The sequence below is a fragment of the Salmo salar genome, chromosome 13, assembly GCF_965601325.2.
Source record: "Salmo salar chromosome 13, fSalSal1, whole genome shotgun sequence".
Lineage (NCBI taxonomy): Eukaryota > Metazoa > Chordata > Actinopteri > Salmoniformes > Salmonidae > Salmo > Salmo salar.
Window position 1 is genome coordinate 76,011,857 of NC_138303.1, and position 26,569 is coordinate 76,038,425.

The following is a 26,569-nucleotide window of genomic DNA, read 5'->3' on the forward strand; positions in this document are numbered from 1 at the left end:
CTCACCGAATTGACATTTTATTTTCTGGTGTTTTTTTCTCCCTCTCCCCCATACATTTCCGTGTGTGTTTTTCCCTGGAGTAAAGTACATGAATCTGAGGAAGTGACATATGCAGAGGGCCGAGCTCTGACGTGGGCAGCCGAAGCTCTTCGCCACCCCACCACATCCACCCACAATCCAAGGCTAGACTACTGGAAGCCTTGGAAAAATCAGCTTTCACAATCACTTTATAATTAGGACTCAATCAATCACTTTCCCCACATTTCTTCTGTGTTCAGCAGTATTCCCCATATCTGGCCAAAACCACACAGGAACACACACCACAGATTTTAAGGTGTATGATAGAGGTTTGTAGGATGTTTTGATTGTTCCGTTTTACTGTTTCTTCTTTTGTACCGTTTCCCCAAAGCCTTTTTGATTTGATTTGATTTTGCTGTTTTCAAGTGAACGATGACGTTCATTAATTGTGCGTTATAAACTTTATAAAGTGTATATATTATATATATTTCGTTATTTAAGATATTTTGACACATACCTTGCAGACTTCATGGTAGTATCTGTTTATGGTGTCATTTTGCTTTAGCTATTCATCCATGATCCATGTTTAGGCGTTCCAACATTATCTTATGGAGGTGATTTGACCATAAATGTCACTCAAGTCAGGCCAAGGGTTCTCTCTTCATATCTTCACCCTCTTAGGGCTCTATTCAATCTGTAACTCTGAAGTGTTACAGATTCCACAATATAAATGTTAAGATCATTTCCGATTGAGCCGGCATAAGCAGCGTTTACCGTGAATGCAGTCTCCGCTAAAGCAAGAACATTGCCTTTAAATTACAATCATGTTGTAAAGCTGAATTTCCTCTGTGTGGATTAAATAGAGCCCTCAGTTTATTTTCTGATTGTTATGTCTTCTTAAGCACTATCAGTGGCATCAGTGGAAGCTTAAAGGTACTACATGTAACAATTCAACAACGAACCATCTCTTGTTGTCAAACTGACTGGGGTCAGCAAATCTGTTGTTGTCAAATGGACTGGTCCGTTGTTGAATTGACAATACAAGATTTGCTGGCTTCAGTCAATTTGACAACAAGAGATGGTCTGTCTTTTGATAGCTAATATGGCTGCACCATCAGAATGCAATTTTGTGTAGGCAGAATGTAAAACAAATTGAAATAAATATTGTGAAACTATCATTCCACTATAACTATACAGTCGTGGCCAAAAGTTTTGAGAATGACACAAATATTAATTTTCACAAAGTCTGCTGCCTCAGTTTGTATGATGGCAATTTGAGAATACTCCAGAATGTTATGAAGAGTGATCAGATGAATTGCAATTAATTGCAAAGTCCCTCTTTGCCATGCAAATGAACTGAATCCCCCAAAAAAACATCTTCCTCTGTCAATCATGGTTACCTGCAAGGAAACACGTGCCGTCATCATTGCTTTGCACAAAAAGGGCTTCACAGGCAAGGATATTGCTCCCAGTAAGATTGCACCTAAATCAACCATTTATCGGATCATCGAGAACTTCAAGGAGAGCGGTTCAATTGTTGTGAAGAAGGCTTCAGGGTGCCCAAGAAAGTCCAGCAAGCGCCAGGACCATCTCCTAAAGTTGATTCAGCTGTGGGATCGGGGCACCACCAGTACAGAGTTTGCTCAGGAATGGCAGCAGGCAGGTGTGACTGCATCTGCACACACAGTGAGGCAAAGACTTTTGGAGGATGGCCTGGTGTCAAGAAGGGCAGGAAAGAAGCCACTCTCTCCAGGAAAACATCAGGGACAGACTGATATTCTGTGAAAGGTACAGGGATTGGACTGCTGAGGACTGGGGTAAAGTCATTTTCTCTGATATATCCCCTTTGCGATTGTTTGGGGCATCCGGAAAAAAGCTTGTCCGGAGAAGACAAGGTGAGCGCTACCATCAGTCCTGTGTCATGCCAACAGTAAAGCATCCTGAGACCATTCATGTGTGGGGTTGCTTCTCAACCAAGGGAGTGGGCTCACTCACAATTTTGCCTAAGAACACAGCCATGAATAAAGAATGGTACCAACACATCCTCTGAGAGCAACTTCTCCCAACCATCCAGGAACAGTTTGGTGACGAACAATGCCTTTTCCAGCATGATGGAGCACCTTGCCATAAGGCAAAAGAGATAACTAAGTGGTTCGGGGAACAAAACATCGATATTTTGGGTCCATGGCCAGGAAACTCCCCAGACCTTAATCCCATTGAGAACTTGTGGTCAATCCTCAAGAGGCGGGTGGACAAACAAAAACCCACAAATTCTGACAAACTCCAAGCATTGATTATGCAAGAATGGGCTGCCATCAGTCAGGATTTGGCCCAGAAGTTAATTGACAGCATGCCAGGGCGGATTGCAGAAGTCTTTAAAAAGAAGGGTCAACACTGCAAATATTGACTCTTTGCATCAACTTCATGTAATTGTCAATAAAAGCCTTTGACACGTATGAAATGCTTGTAATTATACTTCAGTGTTCCATAGTAACATCTGACAAAAATATCTAAAGACACTGAAGCAGCAAACTTTGTGAACATTTATATTTGTGTCATTCTCAAAACATTTGGCCACGTCTGTACACATTAAGGTCATTTTCTGAAATTACAATGGACAAATATTACATATAGCCCTTTAAGTCCCCACACTGAAACTCCCTGACATGAGGGCAAGTTGGATCTAAATCCTCAATCTGTGTTGACATGTTCCAGCAGTCACACCACTGAATTACAGGACTCTCCTCTTCTACACTAATCACCATTTACCTATCTTACATGTACATCCAGATGTAAGAAGTATGTGATCTGTGGCAGTATACATGACCTGTTGACTCCCAAAGCTTATGCAAAGCTGGTTAGTTTTGTGAATGGTCTACTATCAGTGGACCAGTTGCTGTTTTTATGTTTTTTTTGTTTTTACTTTTCTTTTGGAAACATACAGTAAATATACTGCTGTTCAAGACCTGATTCGATGAATAATCAGATTGTGTCTACAACTCTACATTCTTCAAAGCTCTGTTGTACACAATTATAACGCTATTATTTTTTTACCCATGAATCATTCACAATATGCTAATCTGTTGACATTGGACCAATTACCCATTGTAATGTTTAGAGAGACATACAAAATGTGACATTTTGTGGGTGTGTGTACAGCACTATATTGGCTCACTAAACGCTTTGACAGCTATACTCCATCATAAGACATAAGTTCTGGAGCTGCCTATCTGAAGAGAGAAAGCCTAAAGTAAATCAGGGAACCAGTGAGCTTGTCATGTCAGATAAGCAGTAGTGGCCCAATGCTTTGCCACCTTTATGTAAATGGCGAAACGCCACGCCAACAGCCGTTTCAATTTAGTCAGCAAAACTCGCCCATCCAGATGGGTCATTCTCTTGTGAACTACTGTCAAGCTCTTGTATTGTTTGTAATCGTAGGATAAGAACCTTTGTAGCCAAGGCCTTCAACTGTCTTTTTTTAAATGGCCTACTGTTTTATAATCTGCAGTGCCTGTGGAAATGCGTCTCATTTTGAAAATGTAAAATACACTGAATTTTTTCTTTTTTGCTCTGTGTATTCCTTTGTGTTTGGATGAGCACCAAGCAGACCTGAAGGTCATTTTGTGTGTGATCCATTTTGGATGCTTATTGTAAGTTGTGTGCAGGGAAGAAGAAGTTGTTGCTCTGATTTGTAACATTTACTGAATGGTGATATGTTAGAGTTCAATTTGTACAAATAGTGTATGTTGTGATCCTAACATTGCCTTCAAAGGTAATATTTTAGTGGTCATTGTAAGTGTTTAGTTGAAATGTAATACATTTTGTTCAGCCTGCTTTCATCCTGCCATTGGACTGCAGATAGTGGACCTTTGGTAGTAGTATGACAACTGTGTGCCTTTTTTGTTCAGTCTGGTTTAGTTGTGTTATAGTGTAGTGTTTTGATGCTTATGGAAGGAAGAGGTCTGGACATAGGAGTGTTTTAGTTTCATTCATTTATGTCACCCAAAGACAGATCCCAACACAGGAGAAAGAAAAGCTTGTGGATGACTGGCCTACATGATGTAAAAAAAGGTTCACTGTTAGCCAACATCACCAGTAAAAACAGCATGCAGTTAGCTCAGAAAATATAAAGTTAAACCTGCTTCCTCCCATCCCAACCACTTTCTTTGACTGATATGTTAATCACTATCTGGAACAGCTACTGGTGGACAAGAATGTTTGGACCAGTACAGTTTATCATTGTTTTGTAATGTTTTGATTTTGCAAATGTGTGTAAATTAAGTATAGTTCTTGTGATTTGATGCTTGCATTTTTTATAATTCTCTTTTGCAAGAAAATGCCAAATAAAAGTCACATTTGATGTCGCTTTTTCATTGTCATCCTTACACAAAATATTTAAAATAAAAGTTTATAGCAGAGAATTGAAAACATTCTACGAGTGCATTTCAGTGGCTAAGACATGACTGAAAATACATTTAATTCACCAGCCAAAATATGACTGACTTTGCACCTCAGTATGGTCTATATCAGAGACCCAGAATGTGATCGACGGGGGAAAGGAGATATTCTCCCCGCTAACCACTGTTATGCTGTATGCTGGAGTGAGTAGTACAGTAGCTCCAGATTTCCATAGAGAGCCTGCTTGGTGGGAGGAGGTTCAACAAAATAGTCTAGACATGTAGAAACAGAAGATTTCATCTGTATTTGAATGCCCTTACTCTTACGATTGGAAAATGTTATTTTCTAGAGCTACATTATAAACACAATACTTTTCCAGTACTACAATATTTATATATTTTTCAATAAAATATACCAATCAGCAAATTTTAAAGAAAATATGGTTTATTTTCAAATATTTAATGGCTGAGGCATGAACACATGGCAACATAATGAATGCTGAGTATATTAAAATCAATAAATACAATATTTTATCTACACATGCAATAACAAGGCAATGAAAAAAAGCTATTTCTCTCCGTATGTAACGGTTAGGCGAACAATGAGTTATACCATACATACATTTTCACATTGGATCTTAGATCGAATGACAAAGTACCAACTGTACTACAGTATACCAGTAAATTATGCAACTTTTGAGCACTGTATGTGGAGTCATAGAGACCACAGCAATATCTTATGACAGAGTGCCCTCCTGTGGTGAGTCTACATATGAGTGACAGTGGAAAGCAGAGGGCTTACAAAGCACTACTTTGAACAATTTCAAGTCAATTTTCACAAATTATTTTACAAGGAGTGGCACTTAAGTTCATGATCAAGGAATTGCAGTCAACGTACATCACAATTTGAAAGAAGTTAAAACGGTATTGAGATCAAGAGAAACAAACCGATGCAGAAATATCATGGCCATTCTTTACAATGACCTTACAAGTATCTACTACTAATATGCGATTTAAACCTGTATTTGAAATGCTTTTGGCTTTAAATCCAACACATTTACAACTAACATTTCTGGAGTGTGAGTCCCCATACAACCTTGGCATATCACTACACATTGTTCAGTTTCTGTTGTGTACCTGAGTGAAGAGGACAATGACAAACTCCCTCTGTCCAACCGGGTTTCAAATTCAAAGGAAAGAAATGTAATTATTAATATATGAACAGATTCTCAATAATGTGTCGAAGCCACATCCCTGGGGGGAAAAAAAAGACTGCTAATCAAGGTTGGTACAAAGAAAACGCATTAACAAAGTAAGATTTTTTTGTTGCCACCTTACGATGGGGTCATGGTCTGTAACGTAACAAGAACGTTGTACAAGAGGAGGCAGCAAAGCCACTATGAGGTAGTGCCAATTAAGTACTTCATTTCACTAAATATCAAGGAGTGTAATATTAATATATATATATATATATATATATATTATATATATATGACTTGGATCACTTTGTCTTCTCTGCCCAATCAATATGCTATTGTTTGGAAAATGAATAGTATGGATATGAAAAAAATACAGATTAGGCTAGGAAAATTCTGATAGGGCACATATACTCCCTTAATTTTAAGTATGACATTAAAAAAGGACACTCACTTTAAAATATACAAGCTATTCACAGAATTAACAATAAGGCTTAACCATGAAACCACTACCACTGGTGGAATTAAAACAATTGTAAAAAATAATTACAAATATGATAAATGTTACGTTAGTTCATCCGTCAATGTTAGCACTACATTGTACATTACTGTACATTTACTGTACATTCCAAGATTACGTACACATCATTCAGACTGTTATATATTATAAGACCATCAATAAACCAGGAACTAAAGCAATTTGGAGTTATTCTTACTTTTTAAAAAATCCTTACTTCATTTACTACAATACAGTGAAACGTATGACATGGAGCCCTGTAATACTGCAATGCAACTTCAAGATTCACATTCGTTAGCTTTAGCACAAACCACAGAATTAAACGCTTTAATCTCCACCTGACGTATTTAGCTACAAAATGTATGTACGAGGGGAGGGGAATCATGAGTCAAGTACGCCCCGACGACAGTTACTGCTAGTGCACAATAAGTCTCAAACTATTCCTTGCGAGACATTGCAGCCTAAGAACACAGTGTAAAGTTAGGCTTACTCTACGCTGTACCCAGAAACAAGGAAATGCTTAGATCCACACAATAAGACTGGAGGCAAGCGCAAACGACCATGCGAGGTTCAAAGGCTTGGCCGTACACAGGCCACATTCTCCCTCTCTCTTTAGATTCTCTCACTAGATGCCTGTGCATGGAACCAAGGTGAGCCCTCCTCCCCTTACAATATACAGCGCTTCCAGACCTGTCACAACTAGCGCAGCAGAAATGCTATCCATTATGGCACAGAGGGTAAAGGATATAGGGTGTGGTGTTGCAGCTGCTACGTGAGGATGTGGGCCGTGGAGGGGATGGAAACAAACTCGCGCAGGATGTTCTTGGCCGTCTCCAGGTTGTTCTGGGCGATCATCAGGGCCTTCTGGATGTCCTGGAACGAATAGCCCTGGCTCATCAGACGCTCTATCTCCCCGTTGATGGGTAGCTCCGCACCAGGAACTGGAGAGGGCCCTCCGGATGCTCCTCTGGAGCCCGCTGATGGACTGGCAGCAGCGGGCAGGGCCTCTGGGGTGAGGGGGCGGGGCTGCCGGTCTGAGTTGACCCGGCGGGGGAGGGGCTTAGGGGGGCGCTCAGAGTCCTGACCTGGTGCAAACATAGCTGAGAGAGGAAAGAGAGAGGAGAGAGATGGTGTTTGATAACTATAACTGTTAACATAAAGCAAGAGAGTGAAAGGACTGAAAACACTAATGCTAAGCTACATACAGGCATCCATGGTAGACAGGCTGTCCATGGAGAGGCACCTGAAGGCGGCCGAGGTGCCAGTGACATCAGAGAGGGTGCGCCTGGCGGGGGTCGGGGGAGCCTGGGGTCGGGGGTAGTCATAATCATACACATCCTTTGCCTCAATCTCCTCTACTGCGAGGTGCAGGGGAACCGCAGGGGGCGGAATGAGGTAGTCTGGACGGAAACCAGAGAATTCAAGGGATAAAAAAAAGACAGTGATTTTAATACCCCAAATACAGAATATACATTTCTATGCACTGAGATGCATGATAACTGGCTTAACAGATAACCTGGTGGGGATCAAAATGAACTGTTATCCAATCGTGGCCACATTCATTGCAATAGTAGGTTTCTGGGCAGGTATAGAGTAGCAAAAAAAATATATTGTGATTCAAGCCAAAGTTAGATGATGGTTTTCTGATTGTACAAAGGTATGACTTATGTAACTTGATGTGCAATCAGAAAGGTGAGAATAGAGATCCTTAATTCATCTCTATGTACCGGACTCTGGGGGCTGCTGTGGCAGGGACAGCGCGGGCAGAGGCTCAGCAGCACTAGCCTGGGCCTTGATGTTACACATGGACTCATACACCTGAGGGTCCTCACAGTCCACATCACACACCACAGTTCTAGGAGAGAAGGAAGGTGAGAGAGAAAGAGAGGCAGGGATGGAGAAAGAGTGAGGGAGAGATGGCGGGCAGAGGGAGGGGCATAAAAAAAAAAAACAGTAGTCATGACCCTGTACTGATTTTAGAGATTTAAGCCATTCAGGAAATACATACATCTAGGATAGTACAATCATAATCCACTGGGCCACCTCATAGTGACAGTCTTGAGTGCTCACCGTGAGTCGTGGTTAGTGGTTTGGGGCGGTGGTGGCACGACAGCCCCCGCCATGACCCAGGAGGGTCCTCCTGAAGGGAGAGAGGTGGGGCTCATGTACTCGTTCTCCTCGTCACTCCCAGACGACTTCTCACCAGTAGACGCCCGTTGAGGTGTCCTAACAGACAGACACACAGACAGACACTGAGCCAGGTAATACATATGACGCATTTGAATTCCTGATCAGTCATACCATGAGTCACAAACAAGGAATATAGCCAATCAGTTTTAGTTTAATCAGTTTACGTACACCACCCGGTTCACGAAAATGGTTTGCTCCTACAGACAGTGGTCATGTGGCCGTGGCTTGCTATATAAAGCAGGCAGACAGGCATCAAGGCATACAGTTACTGTTCGACAATTTTAGAATGTGCAAAACAAGTGACCTAAGCGTCGGTGCCAGGCGCACAGGTTCCAGTATCTCAGAAACTGATTTTCACACACGACAGTGTCTAGGGTTTACCGAGAATGTTGCAACAAACAAAAAACATCCAGTCAGCGGCAGTCCTGTGGGTGAAAACAGATCATTGATGAGAGGTCGAAAGAGAATGGCAAGAATCGTGCAAGCTAACATGTGTGCCACAAACCGACAAATAATAGTGCAGTATAACAGTGGTGTACAGAACGGCATCTCGGAACGCACAACTCATCGATCTTTGTCTTGGATGGGCTATTGTAGCAGACGACCACACCGAGTTCCCCTCCTGTCAGCTAAAAACAAGAAGACCCGGCATCAGTGAGGCCTCCCGAGTGGTGCAGTGGTCTAAGGCACTAGCTGTGCTAGCTGTGCCACTAGAGATTCTGGGTTCGAGTCCAGGCTCTGTCGCAGCCGGGAGACCCATGGGGCGGCACACAATTGGCCCATCGTCGTCCAGGTTAGGGGAGGGTTTGGCCGGCAGGGATGTCCTTTTCCCATCGCGCACTAGCGACTCATGTGGTGGGCCGGCCGCAGTGCACGCTGACATGATTGCCAGGTGTACGGTGTTTCCGCTGACACATTGGCGCGGCTGGCTTCCTGGTTAAGTGGGCATTGCTTCAAGAAGCAGTGCGGCTTGGTTGGGTCGTGTTTCGGAGGACGCATAGCTCTCAACCTCTCCCGAGCCCGTAAGGGAGCTGCAGCGATGAGACAAGACTAACTACCAATTGGATAGCATGAAATTGGGGAGAAAAAAGGGCAAAAAAAAACAAGGACTGGAAAAACATTTCCTGGTCCGACAAATCCTGGTTCATGTTCCATCATGCTGATGGCAGAGTCAGGATTTGGCGTAAGCGGCATGAGTCCGTAACCCCATCCTGCCTGGTAGCGGTGGTGTACTGGTGTGGGGAATGTTTTCCTAGCACCTGAGCGACTAATCGCAATTGAACATCTACATTACATCAACACATATTTTATCCATATGTATACAAATGCCATACCTGATTGCCAAGGAGTAGATAGCGTTGGTCGCTGCCAGCGGCTTTGCTCTGGGGATGGAGTCACCGTCACTGGGCCCGTTGGTCTGTGGCAGGGCCTTGGCAACAGGCCGGGGAACCATGTAGTTGGAGGCCCAGTTGGGCTCCGGAGGGGTGCATGGCAGGGGTCTCCTCTGGAGCCGGCCCTCTGTAGGTCCAAGGGGAGAGGGACGCTCGGGTGGGGGAGGAGGGGGTAACTCTCGCAGGGCAGGAGGGAGAGGCAAAGGTTTGTCTCTGTGGAGGGCTGCAATCTGGGGAGAGCAGACATTCATATGACTGGATGCCATTTATAATTGTAAATTCATTGCAAGTCGTTCTGGATTAGAGTGTCTGCTAAATTTGTCAAATGTAAATGTCACATGACATGCATGGTCACACACCCTTATATACATAAGAAAGCTTAAATTTGATTAAGTGATTGATGGATTAGGTCCTCCACTTGCCTTGGGTGTGGTTCCTTGGCCCAGGGCCCCTGGGGAGGTGGGGGGCCTCTGTGGCACCAGGTCCAGCCGGGGTGGCACGGGGGGCAGTGGCGTCACAGGGGAGGGTGGGCGCTCTACCTGAAAACACACAGGGGAGACATTAAAACAAACTTGAGAGGTCAGACTTTCTACAACTTCTAGATGGAGGATGTGGTTTTGTTGTTGTTGATTTACTGGGTGGTGTATCTGAGTGGCAAATTCTGAAATATATATAAAAGATTGCCTTTTCACTTTGAGCACATAAGGAAACAATTATGTTGTGAGATGGTGTGTGTGTAGGAGAAAGAGAGAGAACATGACAAAGTCTGACTGATTCCAGATGGTGGCTGGGGGTGAGGAAGTCTTGCCTTGGTGCAGGCCAGCCTGCTCATGTTGAGGTGGGGGTCCTCCAGGCGCTCGTCATCGTCCTCGTCGTTGCTCGGGGAGACTGACAGCGAGCCCCCTCCCTCCGCCCCGTAGAGCCCCTGGAAGCTGGCAAAGGAGGCCCCGCTGCCGTTGTTCTTGGGGCGGAAGGGGTCCACCACGATGGGCTCCGTGCCTTTAATCTCACAGCGGCAGAACGGACAGCCCTGCCCCTCCGACTCCTAAAGAGAGAAAAAGAAAGGAGAGGAAGAGGGGAGAGTAACAGTACAGGACCAAAATAGACTAAATCTAGATCAAATGTATAACATATGTGAGTGAAATAATAGACACTCTTTCAGGGTGAAGCAACTCTGGGACCTACCTGCCAGGCAGTGAGACAGGAGGTGCACATGAGGTGGCTACAGGGCTCGATCTTCACGTCCTTGTCATTCTCAGCACATATCTTACACAGCTGGAATGTGGAGCCCATCTCACAGTAGAGCTCGTACTGCTCCTGTAACACATAGAAGAGAAAGGAGACAACAGAAATGTCAGAATATCTCAGTGCATGCATACTACAATTGAACAAATATTTCCTTCTCTGATTTTAGGAAACATCCATCTAAACAGACAGCATTCTGACTTGAGAAAGACAGACATAAATCAGAATAAGTATACAAATTTACATTTAGGGCGTTGTAAGCTATGGAAAATTACAGTAAGCAAACTTCTGAGTCACACAAGTGAATCTGAAGTCTGAATTACGAGCTGTACTTTGTGGACGTGAGTGTCTGACCTGTGTGACTTTGATGTGGTCCTGTGGGGAGGGTTCACACAGCCCTGTGAGGTCTGGGTTCTGGGTCCGGCCGTCTGGGAACAGGTAGCTGGACAGAGAGAGCAACAAACCAAAACATTTCAATGGCCAGTTGAAGCCACAGGCTGTATGATTTCCTGTTATTTCAACTAATGTGCAATTCTGTGGTGACTTAAGTTTATAGTCTTATAAACTGATTTCAACCACTTTCAGAGGAAACTTTACAACAGACTCAGCAAACGCCTTGACTGAACCAGAGAAGGTAGTAGTTGGTCATTCTTTTATCTTGGCTATGTCATGGTACTCACAATCCCTCCCTGTATCCGTCAATGAGGGCCTGGAAGAGGGGCTTGTTGTGGGGGATGGTCTGCAGAATGTTCCCATCTGCAGTGACATAGCCAATGGCCCACTGGCCCAGCCGAGTGCAGCTCAGTCTAAAGATATAACTGGGACAGAGGGAGACGTGTGGTGTGTGAGGGCCGGCCGTAATTTGCAAACCGGTTGTACATGTAGAATGATCCCTGAAATACAGCACGCCGAATGAACGGCAGACGAACGGTAGATCCAGAAGGCGAGGTCAGTACAGGTGCCTCAAAGCTGGGACCGAGAGACTGAAAAACAGCTTCGATCTCAAGGCTGTCAAATAGCCATCACTAGCACATTAGAGGCTGCTGCCCTATATACATAGACTTGTAAATCACTGGCCACTTTAATAATGGAACACTAGTCACTTTAATAATGTTTACATATTTTGCATTACTCATCTCATATGTATATACTGTATTCTATTCTACTGAATCTTAGTCTACGGCGCTCTGACATTGCTCATCCAAATATTTATACTACCGTTCAAAAGTTTGGGGCAACTTCGAAATGACCTAACATCAAATTGATCAGAAATACAGTGTAGACATTGTTAATGTTGTAAATGACTATTGTAGCTGGAAACAGCAGATTTTTTATGGAATATCTACATAGACCCATTATCAGCAACCATCACTCCTGTGTTCCAAAGGCACTTTGTGTTAGGTAATCCAAGTTTATCATCTTAAAAAGGCAAATTGATCATTAGAAAACATAATAGCAAAAAGGTTAAAACAGCTGAAAAATGTTGTTCTGATTAAAGAAGCAATAAAAAAAATGGCATTTAGTCTAGTTGAGTATCTGGAACATCAGCATTTGTGGGTTCGGTTACAGGCTCAAAATGGCCAGAAACAAGGAACTTTTTTCTGAAACTTGTCAGTCTATTCTTGTTCTGAGAAATTACGGCTATTCCATGCAAGAAATTGCCAAGAAACTGAAGATCTCGTACAATGCCGTGTACTACTCCCTTCACAGAACAGTGCAAATTGTCACTAACCAGAATACAAAGATGAGTGGGAGGCCCCGGTGCACAATGGGTACTATTTAATGAAGCTGCCAGTTGAGGACTTGTGAGGAGTCTGTTTCTCAAACTAGACACCAATGTACTTGTCCTCTTGCTCAGTTGTGCACCGGGGCCACCCACTCCTCTTTCTATTCTGGTTAGAGCCAGTTTGCACTGTTCTGTGAAGGGAGTAGTACACAGCGTTGTATGAGATCTTCAGTTTCTTGTCAATTTCTAGTATTGAATAGCCTATTTATTTATTTCTAAATCAGCTGTTTCCAGCTACAATAGTAATTTACAACATTAACAATGTCTACACTGTATTTCTGATCAATTTTATGTTATTTTAATGGACAAAAAACAAGGACACTTCTAAGTGACCCCAAACTTTTGAACGGTGGTGTATATATTCTTAATTCCATTCCTTTAGATTTGTATGTAGTTTGTGTATTGCTGTGAAATTGTTAGATTTTACTTGTTAGATATAACTGCACTGCTGGAGCTATAAACGCAAGCATTTCGCTACACCCGCAATAACATCTGCTAAACATGTGTAAGTGACCAATAAAATTGGATTTGAGATCAACATTCAGTGCGGTGTGTGTGGCCCATAAGGGGAGTTGTGAGTGTACATGATGTATTTGGATGGTCTGTGTGCCTCACTGTTTCTGTGTTAGTGTGTATGGAAGTGCATGCAAGTGTGTGTATGTCATGAGTGTGTGTGTCTCACCTGCCAGGCTTGTGGATGAACCTCTGAAGCCGGGCCTTGACCTCGTCGTAGGTGAGGAAGGCCATGTACCCGGAGTGTGTGACAGCCAGACTGTTCCAGTTTCTCAGGAGAGATGACCACGGCTGCACAATACAACACACGAACCACGGTCAAAAACCATGGTCAAAACTCTGACAACAAATCATAATCCTAGTTGATAATAAAACACGAAAGAAGCACTTGTGTTCCCACTTGGATTCTCTGCCTCTGACCCGATTACGGGGGATAAGTCACTGGCTTACTAGTGCTCTTCCATAACATCCCTGGGGGAGCTGCATCACGTGGTCTCGTGTTGCTCAGTTGGTAGAGCATGGTGTTTGCAACGCCAGGGTTGTGGGTTCGTTTCCCACGGGGGACCAGTATGGAGAAAAATTATGAAATGTATGCAGTCACTACTGTAAGTTGCTCTGGATAAGAGCGTCTGCTAAATGACTAAAATGTAAAAAAATGTTGTGGCAGGCTTTTTTTGCAATACTCGACTTGAGTGGGTTGAGTCACTGATGTGATCTTCCTGTCCGGCATTGCGCCCCCTCAGGCTCGTGCGGTGGAGGAGATCTTTGTGGGTAGTAAGTTGGTGGTAGGGCTGTTACAGTGACCGTATTACCGCCACACCGACTGTCACGAGTCATGACATTCAAATTCCACGTGACCGTTTAGTCACGGTATTAAGGCTTCTCCAAGCTCTGATGGTCATTAGTTGTCTACCAAACTTGTTAACTGCCTGGTACTCAGCATTCTATTGTCCCTCTAATCACTCTGAAATCAATGCAAATGTAATCGAAAATCTAATCAAAGACTTGATGAGAGCACATGAGCTCATGTTTCGCAACATTTCTATATGCTTTGCAATTGTGTGAGAACAGAATGATGGCCTCTATTAAAAAGAGGAGGATCCCATCAGCTTTCTGTAGGCTAGGCCTACTATATTTACTTCTCAGCTTTCCTAATATTAAACACATTGCTTCTCTTTACAACAGGAGTATAGCCTACCTGACTGGCATGAAAATTAATCATGTGAAAAGCATCCTCAATTCGCTATTTAAGTGCATAGATGACATGTATTTTTTCCCGCTGCCCCCGTTTCGATACAGGTGCATGATAATGGTCCATTCTAAATAAAAACAAATTTAACACATTAAGTATATGTAAAGACCAGTTTACATTTTTTTTAAAGTCTGATGGGTGACAATATAAGCCTATCACTTGTGAATTATAGTTGAAGTCGGAAGTTTACATACACATTAGCCAAATACATTTAAACTCAGTTTCACAATTCCTGACATTTAATCCTAGTAAAAATTCCATGTCTTAGGTCAGTTAGGATCACCACCATATTTTAAGAATGTGAAAGAATAATAGTAGAGAGAATGATTTGAGCTTTTATTTCATTCATCACATTCCCAGTGGGTAAGAAGTTTACATACACTCAATTAGTATTTGGTAACATTGCCTTTAAATTATTTAACTTAGGTCAAACGTTTTGGGTAGCCTTCCACAAGCTTCCCACAATAAGCTGGGTGAATTTTGGCCCATTCCTCCTGACAGAGCTGGTGTAACTGAGTCAGGTTTGTAGGCCTCCTTGCTCGAACACAGTCTTTCAGTTCTGCCCACAAATTTTCTATAGGATTGAGGTCAGGGCTTTGTCATTCCTACTGCAATACCTTGACTTTGTTGTCCTTAAGCCATTTTGCCACAACTTTGGAAGCATGCGTGGGGTCATTGTTCATTTGGAAGAACCATTTGCGACCAAGCTTAACTTCCTGACTGATGTCTTGAGACGTTGCTTCAAAATATCTATAAAAATGTTCCATCCTCATGTTGCCATCTATTTTGTGAAGTGCACCAGTCCCTCCTGCAGCAAAGCACCCCCACAACATGATGCTGCCACCCCTGTGCTTCACGGTTGGGATGGTGTTCTTCAGCTTGCAAGCCTCCCCCTTTTTCCTCCAAACATAATGATGGCCATTATGGCCAAACAGTTCTATTTTTGTTTCATCAGACCAGAGGACATTTCTCCAAAAAGTACGATCTTTGCCCCATGTGCAGTTGCAAACCGTAGTCTGGCTTTTTTATGGCGGTTGTGGAGCAGTGGCTTCTTCCTTGCTGAGCTGCCTTTCAGGTTATGTCGATATAGGACTCATTTTACTGTGGATATAGATTTTTTGTACCCGTTTCCTCCAGCATCTTCACATGGTCCTTTGCTGTTGTTCTGGGATGGATTTGCACTTTTTGCACCAAAGTACGTTCATCTCTAGGAGACAGAACGAGTCTCCTTTCTGAGCGGTATGACAACTGCATGGTGTCTATACTTGCGTACTATTGTTTGTCCAGATGAACGTGGTACCTTCAAGCGTTTGGAAATTGCTCACAGGGATGAACCAGAATTTGTTTTCTGAGGTCTTGGCTGATTTCTTTGGATTTTTCCATGATGTCAAGCAAAGAGGCACTGAGTTTGAAGGTAGGCCTTGAAATACATCCACAGGTACACCTCCAATTGACTTAACCTGTTGGGGATAGGGGGCAGTATTTGCACGGCCGGATAAAAAACATACCCGATTTAATCTGGTTACTATTCCTGCCCAGTAACTAGAATATGCATATAATTGTTTGATTTGGATAGAAAACACCCTAAAGTTTCTAAAACTGTTTGAATGGTGTCTGAGTATAACAGAACTCATTTGGCAGGCCAAAACCTGAGAAGATTCCAAACAGGAAGCGCCCTCTCTGACCATTTCTTGGCCTTCTTTACCATCTCTATCCAAAACAGGGGATCTCTGCTGTAACGTGACATTTTCTAACACTCCCATAGGCTCTCAGAAGGCGCCAGAACGTTGAATGATGACTTTGCAGGCCATGGCTGAAAAACAGTAGCGCATTTGGTAAGTGGTCGATCGGACAACAATGAGACTGGGGCGCGCGTGCACGAGACGACTCCATGTTCACATTTTCAGTCTTTGAACGAAAACAACGACTCCCGGTCGGAATATTATCGCTTTTTTATGAGAAAAATCGCATAAAAATTGATTTTAAACAGCGTTTGACATGCTTCGAAGTACGGTAATGGAATATTTAGAAAATTTTTGTCACGAAACGCGCGTCACCCTTCTTTACCCTTCGGATAGTGTCTTGAACGCACAAACAAAACGCCGCTATTTGGATATAACTATGGATTATTTTGAACCAAACCAACATTTGTTGTTATTGAAGTAGAAGTCCTGGGAGTGCATTCTGACGAAGAACAGCAAAGGTAATCCAATTTTTCTTATAGTAAATCTGACTTTGGTGAGTACCAAACTTGGTGGGTGTCAAAATAGCTAGCCTGTGATGGCCAGGCTATCTACTCAGAATATTGCAAAATGTGCTTTCACCGAAAAGCTTTTTTAAAATCGGACACCGCGATTGCATAAAGGAGTTCTGTATCTATAATTCTTTAAATAATTGTTGTGTTTTTTGTGAACGTTTATCGTGAGTAATTTAGTAAATTCACCGGAAGTGTTCGGTGGGAATGCTAGTCACATGCTAATGTAAAAATATGAACTTGATTGAACAAAACATGCATGTATTGTATAACAATGTCCTAGGAGTGTCATCTGATGAAGATCATCAAAGGTTAGTGCTGCATTTAGCTGTGGTTTTGGTTTTTGTGACATTATATGCTAGCTTGAAAAATGGGTGTCTGATTATTTCTGGCTGGGTACTCTGCTGACATAATCTAATGTTTTGCTTTCGTTGTAAAGCCTTTTTGAAATCGGACAGTGTGGTTAGATTAACGAGAGTCTTGTCTTTAAAATGGTGTAAAATAGTCATATGTTTGAGAAATTGAAGTAATAGCATTTCTAAGGTATTTGAATATCGCGCCACGGGATTCCACTGGCTGTTGACTAGGGTGGGACGCAAACGTCCCACCTAGCCCATAGAGGTTAAATTATGTCAATTAGCCTATCAAAAGGCTTCTAAAGCCATGACCTCATTTTCTGGAATTTTCCAAGTTGTTTAAAGGCACAGTCAACTTAGTGTAAGGCACAGTCAACTTCTGACCCACTGGAATTGTGATACAGTGAATTATAAGTGAAATAATCTGTCTGTAAACAATTGTTGGTAAAATTACTTGTCATACACAAAGTAGATGTCCTAACCGACTTGCCAAAACTATAGTTTAAGAAATTTGTGGTGTGGTTGAAAAACGAGTTTTAATGACTCCAACCTAAGTGTATGTAAACTTCCGACTTCAACTGTATATATTATATATTATGATGCCCAGCTTAAGGAAAACAGCGCATTCTTTTTTTGCTACTTTTTCAACTTATAGCTCATGTAGCCTAGCTCATAGGCCTATATGTTTCGATAATGTTTGTATCACAACTAAAGTGGCCAAATAACTTCTTAAAATAAAGCACATTAATCTGCTTTACAACGGGTGTAGAACCTAAATGGCATACATACGCAGTGCTTAAATTACACATTTGGAGAAGATCCTTTTCACCATAAAAATGCACCTTTATAATAAAAGCAATAGATGCATATTCGCATTTGTGGTCACTTTTGAGAATGGTATTTTCCTGCTAATGGAACATTAGAGCTTATAGCCTACTGACGTGTGAGCATTGCTGTGCTTATAATGTGAAGAAATAGCCTAATCGTTTATCTTAAAATGTTGATAAACTGTCATCTGTTGCGTCAGGCTCATTGCGTAAAACAGGTTTTTTTATGCTAGTGGTTGTATTAATTTGGGATCTATCGCATCCCACAACTGTCCCAGATTATATTTGGAATATTTATTTCTCGCACAGAATAGAGTAGATCAACTTTTGTACTATGGGGTATAGTAGATTAATATAGGCTAATGCTTTTGCTGTTCGTTAGGCCTAATCATCTTGTTGGCTGACAAAAAGTAAATGTGGACAGTTCTTCCAATATCTTCAATATGCGCCTCAGAATTAGATAAGGACGCGCCCCGATACGTCTGTCTTCCCTTGTAGCCTGTGAGAAAGACCCGATCACGTGACGGAGAGATGCTTCAGCAGGCAGCTGGGAGAAGCAAATTATATTTATTATATTCAGCCTAAGGGCACAACGATCACTGGCTGCAAAAGGCACAGATTTTTTTAGGGGGCATTAAGGCCACACAAAGGGGATGAAGCCGGAAAATTCTAGGCATTATCAAGTGCTTGTCAAATTGTGAGTGATGAAGTGTGTACAGCCTGCGCAACAACAAAAAAGTAGAGCTCATGCCTTTCATGCAACTTTTTTCAAATCACCATCAGTCACATCCTGCAGCCTTTGAAACTTTTAAAAATCGAAACATATAGCCCAACATTTGTATCACAACTAAAGTTACATAAATAACAGAATAGCCGCATGTGCGCACTCCCTCAAATCCTTTGGAGAAAATATCCTTTCTATTTTATTCAGCTATGTTCAATTGTATTCTTTATACTACACTGCTCAAAAAAATAAAGGGAACACTAAAATAACACATCCTAGATTTGAATGAAAGAAATAATGTTATTAAATACTTTGTTCTTTACATAGTTGAATGTGCTGACAACAAAATCATACAAAAATAATCAATGGAAATCCAATTTATCAACCCATGGAGGTCTGGATTTGGAGTCACACTCAAAATTAAAGTGGAAAACCACACTACAGGCTGATCCAACTTTGATGTAATGTCCTTAAAACAAGTCAAAATGAGGCTCAGGAGTGTGTGTGGCCTTCACGTGCCTGTATAACCTCCCTACAACGCCTGGGCATGCTCCTGATGAGGTGGCAGATGGTCTCCTGAGGGATCTCCTTCCAGACCTGGACTAAAGCATCCGCCAACTCCTGGACAGTCTGTGGTGCAACGTGGAGTTGGTGGATGGAGCGAGACATGATGTCCCATATGTGCTCAATTGGATTCAGGTCTGGGGAACGGGCGGGCCAGTCCATAGCATCAATGCCTTCCTCTTGCAGGAACTGCTGACACACTCCAGCCACATGAGGTCTAGCATTGTCTTGCATTAGGAGGAACCCAGGGCCAACCGCACCAGCATATGGTCTCACAAGGGGTCTGAGGATCTCATCTCGGTACCTAATGGCAGTCAGGCTACCTCTGGCGAGCACATGGAGGGCTGTGCGGCCCCCCAAAGAAATGCCACCCCACACCATGACTGACCCACCGCCAAACCGGTCATGCTGGAGGATGTTGCAGGCAGCAGAACGTTGTCCACGGCGTCTCCAGACTCTGTCACGTCTGTCACGTGCTCAGTGTGAACCTGCTTTCATCTGTGAAGAGCACAGCGCGCCAGTGGCAAATTTGCCAATCTTGGTGTTCTCTGGCAAATGCCAAACGTCCTGCACGGTGTTGGGCTGTAAGCACAACCCCCACCTGTGGACGTCGGGCCCTCATACCACCCTCATGGAGTCTGTTTCTGACCGTTTGAGCAGACACATGCACATTTATGGCCTGCTGGAGGTCATTTTGCAGGGCTCTGGCAGTGTTCTTCCTGCTCCTCCTTGCACAAAGGCGGAGGTAGCGGTCCTGCTGCTGGGTTGTTGCCCTCCTACGGCCTCCTCCACGTCTCCTGATGTACTGGCCTGTCTCCTGGTAGCGCCTCCATGCTCTGGACACTACGCTGACAGACACAGCAAACCTTCTTGCCACAGCTCGCATTGATGTGCCATCCTGGATAAGCTGCACTACCTGAGCCACTTGTGTGGGTTGTAGACTCCGTCTCATGCTACCACTAGAGTGAAAGCACGCCAGCATTAAAAAGTGACCAAAACATCAGCCAGGAAGCATAGGAACTGAGAAGTGGTCTGTGGTTACCACCTGCAGAACCACTCCTTTATTGGGGGTGTCTTGCTAATTGCCTATAATTTCCACCTGTTGTCTATTCCATTTGCACAACAGCATGTGAAATTTATTGTCAATCAGTGTTGCTTCCGAACTGGACAGTTTGATTTCACAGAAGTGTGATTGACTTGGAGTTACATTGTGTTGTTTAAGTGTTCCCTTTATTTTTTTGAGCAGTATATAAAATAATGCCACGGAATTCTAAGCAAATATTGTCTGCTAAATGAACTAGTGTAGCCCACAGGCATATGGCATAGCCAGATCAGGGACTAACATAAGGACAACTCAGAGTATGCTTTTCCGTTCTTCTGAAATAGACTACATTTTCATCATATCATGTTTCTTTAGACCTGTTTAAAATAAATAATGGATTTATTGTGACGGTGAAGGCTATATTACATGGATTTATTAGACTTTAAAATGTAGATGATCCAAAGGTCTGCATCAGTGACTTGTAGGCTATGCTTGGAAGCCAGGAGATGCTAAATGTGTTTATGTAAATTAACGGTCAATTACCATGAGACCGGCAGTTATTTGCTTGACAATCACCGGCTGACAAAATGTCATGACCACCAGCCTTGGTCTGTTGATATCCCACTAGTGGTGTGGGGGCTGTGCTTTGGCAAATTGGGTGGGGTTACATCCTGCCTGGTTGGCTCTGTCCATGGGTATCGACCCCCCGTCTCAGCCTTGAGTATCTATTCTGCAATCGTCTATGTGCCGGGGAGCTAGGGTCAGTCTGTCCTAGCTGGTGAAATTCTCCTGTCTTATCTGGTGTCCTGTGTGAACTTAAGTATGCTCTCTCTAATTTTCCCATATTTCTCTCCCCTCCTGAAGGACCTAAGCCCTAGGACCATCTGGCCGGATGACTCCCGTCTGCCCCCGTCCCCAGTCCACCTGTTCGTGCTGCTGATTTAGTTTATGTACGCTGTTTTGCCTGTGCCTATGAAACCCTGACCTGTTCACCAGACAAGCTATCTTGTCCCGGACCCTATTCCTCCCTCCCGCACCTGCTGTCTCGACCTCTGAATGTTCGGCTATGAAAATCCAACTGACATTTACTCCTGAGGTGCTGACCTGTTGCACCCTCTACAACCACTGATTATTATTTGACCCTGCTGGTCATCTATGAACCTTTGAACATCTTGAAGAACAATCTGGCCTTAGTGGCCATGTACTCTTATAATCTCCACCCAGCACAGCCAAAAGAGGACTGGCCACTCCCTCAGAGCCTGGTTCCTCTCTAGATTTCTTCCTAGGTTCCTGCCTTTCTAGGGAGTTTTTCCTAGCTACCGAGCTTCTACATCTGCATTGCTTGCTTTTTGGGTTTTAGGCTGGGTTCTGTATATGCGCTTTATGACATCTGATGATGTAAAAATGGCTTTATAAATACATTTGATTTTGTTCTTCACCTGATATTTACTACAACTGTGGTCACCAACCATGGTCTGGAGAGCTACCCCCGTATGATGTTGTTCCAGCCCAGCTCAAAATCCCCTCAATGCCTTGATGATTAATTGATTATCATGTTCAAGCTGATGCGTTAGTGGTGGGCTGCAACAAAAGCCAGCATACCCAGTAGCTCTCCAGGGCCACTGGCTGGTAACCACTGCTGCACTACAAACTACATTGGTTAAACATTTACAGGCATCTCCAGTTCAAATCTCAAGGCTAATTTGAGGAAGTCATTTTGGTTTCAGGCTGCCCGGAGTCAGGCTGTGGAAACACTTGTGGCCTCTGTGCACACACAGTCGAGGGAACTACTGTAAAGGCCACGCACATACGTTCAATAGAACACGTACTGACTGAACTTTAACCACCCCACCCTAAATAATGATAGAGCAGCTGTTTCTACCTTTGTACTCACATGTCCTTATGGCCTAAAAAAAGGTACCCATGGTTGAAATTAACCACCCACACAGTGGTGTCGCAGGCCTTTCCTTAGCCACCTCCAACAGTTTTGTTAACTTCTACAGTGGAGTTTCTACACTGCAGTTGAGCTCTGTATAGATTTGGCGCCCCAGAGAGAAAACAACTTTGTGACTGTAGAAGGTAATAAAGTTGCCGTTGTGCTTAAAGCTAGAATCCTTAGTAGCTACATCCATTTTTGAAAACGTCCATCGGCAGAGACGCAAGTTACTTAGGGTGGTTACTTAATTATGAATACAATGACCCGATGACTATGTCAAAGTAAGTGGTCCTGAATGCACTTACTGTAAGTCACTTTGTATTCATTTAGCAGACGCTCTCATCCAAAGTAATATGACAGTGAGTGATTCAGGAAAGGAATGGGGAGCAGTGAAAGCACACTCCCTATATATTGGTGGTGGAATGGGTGCAAAACTATTTTGGTAGTGGATGAGTTAAGTTTCCCCCATTCAATCTAAAGTGTTTTAGGCACCTGGAAAAGCGCTAAACAAACGCATCCATCACCATCATTACTTGAGTTTGAGAAACTTAAATACAAATACATGCAAATCATTACCTGGAAGAGCCTGGTGAAGATGTCAAACTCGAAGACGGAGATGTAGTCGTTGCAGGTGAGGTCGATGGTAGATTTGAGAGCCATGGCTTCCAGGCCTGAGCTGATGGGGTGGAACTCATGAAGAGACTGGCGGAATGTCCTCCATGGAACAATGGTCCTACAGAGGGGAAAGCGTTTAGTGATACAAAAGTAGTAATTATCCCCAGGTGTGTTTTGGTTAAGCATTTAAGTTTAATTTTAAGGACATTTTATATAATAGATGAGCCAAGAAAAACTCACTTATCACCAAAAGACCTTCTCCAAAACTCAGCGGCGTCAGCTTTGGTGATGCGGAAGTTGTCTCCTTGGAACAGGCCATTGGGAAAGATGGCTTTTAGCTCAGCCAGCATGTGGCTGAATATCAGCGACAGCTTGGTCAGGTTTCGCCTATGGAGAAATGGTATCTTATATCTCATCTTAGCAAATCAGGTCCTCAAACAAACCTCATATGCCTGAGGTTGACTAATGGTAATGCATTCTCTTGACTTTGGCACCCCACTGGTCAAACATTTAGGCTAGGTAGTATAAGCCTAGCCGCTTAGGATTGGATACTAAATTCACATTAGTCTACTAAAGCAATGCCTTTGAGTGGGGACTGGTATGCAATACCAACTGGAGTATTCACTACAGGTGAGCAAAGGGAAAGTGCAATAGAGAAGCAATTGCGTTTGATTCAATTACATTCATCTAACTTGTGTGATGAGGTTCTTAGAAGTGTAATCCGTGTGGTGGTATATGCTAGAGACTGCCTGGTGGGTTTATCTATATGACCACAAAAGTTTACACAGGGGCTAAACATTTTTTTTTTTACATTCCTCCGAACACTTGTTTAGAAGATGTTCACCTTAAGAAAAAAACTATTTTTCCAACCTAGCTATTTCATGCTGCATACAAGTACTAGCACGTCCGTTTCCTATAATGGCTCATGCATTTGTGCTACTTGTGAGTAAGAAGAATCACTGATAGCATCATTGCTTTCACAGAACTAGAATGAGATTAGAGTTCTATGATTGCTTCACTGAAAACTAAAGTAAACAGGATGGGTTTTTAGCTTAGTAGTGTCTTTTTGATTAAAAGAGGAAATATACCCTAAACAGATCTGGTCATCATTTAGCCTAGTGGTTCTTGCATCACTCAGCTTTACACAACGTTAGCTGCACCTAAATAAGGAAAAATGTCCAATTCCTAATTTCTAGTATTTCTGTGTGTGTAAATGGCTACAAATCGTTGCAAATAACACAACATGTGCTTTATTCATAGGACTTTGGATTGAGGTGTGGGGTAGTTTCTTGGAAGAAATTCAAAACACTGATCACACAGCATCTCCCACTAGGGCGTTTCTATTTTGAAGCTTCACTCAAGAGTAGGTTAACACTGCTGAGATATGCATAAATGCTCTTATACCTCCCCGCAAGTGGTCGAAATCACTTGAGAAACTCTTCTAAAATAAGACATACCAGTCACCTTGATAACGAGAAAAGAAACCTTTGATAGGAACTAGGCCTACTATTCAAGTTTGGTGCTAGCCTTAAAGCAGAACATCAACAAGTTGGCTAAAGCAGAAACAGACTGGCACCCAGCAGGCTCAATATCCTCCTACATTTTACCTGGGCTGAGAGTTCTCCTCGTACATGCGCTCCTTTGCCTCCTTGAACAAGCTCATGGTCTGCTTGATCTTATTGGTCAGGTTCTCCATCACCACCCGGAAGTACTCGTTCTCCCCGAGAATCTCCATCTTGCCCTCGTAGCGGGACAGGATGGTGCGGAGGTGCTGGTAGGTGTCTGGCAGCAGGTCCAGGATGTAGGGGGGGCTGTTCTTCAGGGCCACCTTAGGGTTCTGGCAGAGACGTACCACCTGCGTGGGAAAGGGAGGATGAGACGAGGTCAGAGGAACCTGGACGTGTTTCTCCAACGTGCATCTGTGTGAAATTAAACTTTTTTTTTTAAATGTAGTCTTGTTGATGTTTCTATTTCAGCTGGTTCACCCAACCAGGCCTAGCCAGTACCTTGTTAGTGTCTCAACTGTCCTTTTTGAAAGTAGTCCTTATCATCTTTGTTTATAAGCACTTCGCTACACCTGTGATAACAGCTGCAAAATAAGTGTACCCAACCAATAAAATTTGATTTATAGAAAATATAGTTGATATTTTTCCCACACCAGAAGTAGGAAAGGGAATAGACCATTTTGTAGGCCTATCATATCTTTTAGTTGTGTCAAATGTAAAATACATGTGAAAATAATACCTTTTAGGCCTACTTGGTATTGTTATAATATCTGAATAGGCCATTTGACACATGGAACTGGTACACTTGTGTTCATTCAAACTGGAGTGAGTGAGCAAAAGAGGAAGGATGTAATAACCACCTGATGGTTAGTTCAGACGTTGAAAACAGACTTTGTTCTGAAAGTGTTTTCCTGACAAAGGCAACTTGTACACTCTGCTTAAGTCAAAATTGCCCAATCAGCATAATTGGTAATTGTGGCCATTTGGAGAACAATGTATTGGAGCCCATTTTATATAAATAAATAAATGCCTGAATATGTTATTTTCTTTTTGCAGAATAAATAGTTTTGACTTAGCATGATCAGTCTTGTGGTAATTGCTCACAGAATATGAAAAGCACACTGTCCTATTGTTTTGCTATTGCTACACTATGGACATTTGCAAACCTTGCATTTCATATTTTGAGTATTCTGGCTATTTAAATGGACAATTGCACTACCTATCAAAAGGACTTAACATAAGACCTGAGGAAATTAGATGGCTTGTTACCTACCTTATCCATAAGTTTCCAGCATTTCTCCACCATTTTCTTGTCTACCACCGCAGGTTGGGGAGGCTGGTGATTGGGCTGAAATGCGTCCTTCATCAAGCCGATGAAACCCGCGCCCCTCCTCGGATTTCCTGCCATGCTTCTGTCGCCGGCCGGGGGAGAGCCCCGGGGCTTGGAGGCCGTCAATGAATGACAATTCTGGGCACGTATTTAGTAACCACGGTAGTTGCCTATCTCTATTGTTCTCGAATAAAGACAGTAATAACCACACAAATATCACAAGACGAATTAAAGGATGGTAAGCTTGCTAGTTAGCTGATTTAAAGTCTTCATCTGCCCTCTCCTTTCGTCGGAAAAGACAGGCGTTTGCATAGATCAACCTACTGCCTGGTTGTTCAATTTGTGACCCGTCTGTTATATTTGTGGACAGGCTTGGATGAACACAGGGCACACGCAAATACAAAAGCGTATTGACAAAATAAATAATATCGAGCTAAGTATACTGGCTAATTTCTTCAGACTTCTAGCTAAACAGGAGCGTAGCTAGCTTGCTACTATTTGTCTGTTTTCTTCCTATGTTTCAGTTTTTTTTCCGCCTGTAGAGCAAATCGGGTAACTTCCGGTTTGGAATGTAGCTTCAAACGTAAAAAAAAGTGTATATATAAAATAAAATAAAAAGTCTTCTTCTATTGTATTATGGAGGTCGCAAACAAACGTCAGAGGTGCATGCCGCCACCTACTGTGTGTCCATCTACTGTTCTGGAGCATTAATTTTCTCAATTAAGATAGTATCAACTCCGGCGTCCTCTCTCTGGCCTCCTTTTGAAAAAGGTCAAAGGTAATCAAGAAGAGGCGGCGAGGAGAGGGAACGTGGACTAAAATGCGCTCCTGTGAAATGAGACTGTCCTCCAATCGCGCGCCATCAGGCAAATTACGTTTACAGGGTGGAATCCCAAAATAAATGTATAAAG

The 26,569-nt window shown here is 42.8% G+C and overlaps 2 protein-coding genes across 3 annotated transcripts in view; one reads left to right on the forward strand and one right to left on the reverse strand.

Moving 5' to 3' along the window:
* Positions 1 to 4,382, forward strand: part of LOC106567672 (cell surface glycoprotein MUC18-like) — a 78,217-nt gene extending 73,835 nt beyond the window's left edge. The window contains exon 16 of one of the 2 annotated variants that reach the window (XM_014137229.3): positions 86 to 4,382. In XM_014137229.3, the coding sequence (XP_013992704.1) occupies positions 86 to 106 (21 nt within the window). In that variant the 3' untranslated portion in view covers positions 107 to 4,382. Of the gene's footprint in view, positions 1 to 80 lie in introns of both variants that reach the window. The other variant, XM_014137230.3, reaches the window with a different exon arrangement.
* Positions 4,383 to 4,842: 460 nt separating this feature from the next.
* LOC106567671 (E3 ubiquitin-protein ligase CBL) lies at positions 4,843 to 26,405 on the reverse strand. The gene is made up of 15 exons (XM_014137228.3): positions 25,602 to 26,405; positions 24,431 to 24,678; positions 23,064 to 23,210; positions 22,785 to 22,941; positions 13,423 to 13,544; positions 11,635 to 11,772; positions 11,309 to 11,396; positions 10,895 to 11,026; positions 10,518 to 10,754; positions 10,132 to 10,248; positions 9,653 to 9,939; positions 8,199 to 8,354; positions 7,856 to 7,983; positions 7,334 to 7,528; positions 4,843 to 7,228 (listed from the first exon to the last, which is right to left on the reverse strand). The coding sequence occupies exons 1-15, from the start codon at positions 25,734 to 25,736 to the stop codon at positions 6,897 to 6,899; spliced, it is 2,619 nt and encodes an 872-aa protein (XP_013992703.1). The 5' UTR covers positions 25,737 to 26,405; the 3' UTR covers positions 4,843 to 6,896.
* Between the last annotated feature and the right edge of the window lie 164 nt (positions 26,406 to 26,569).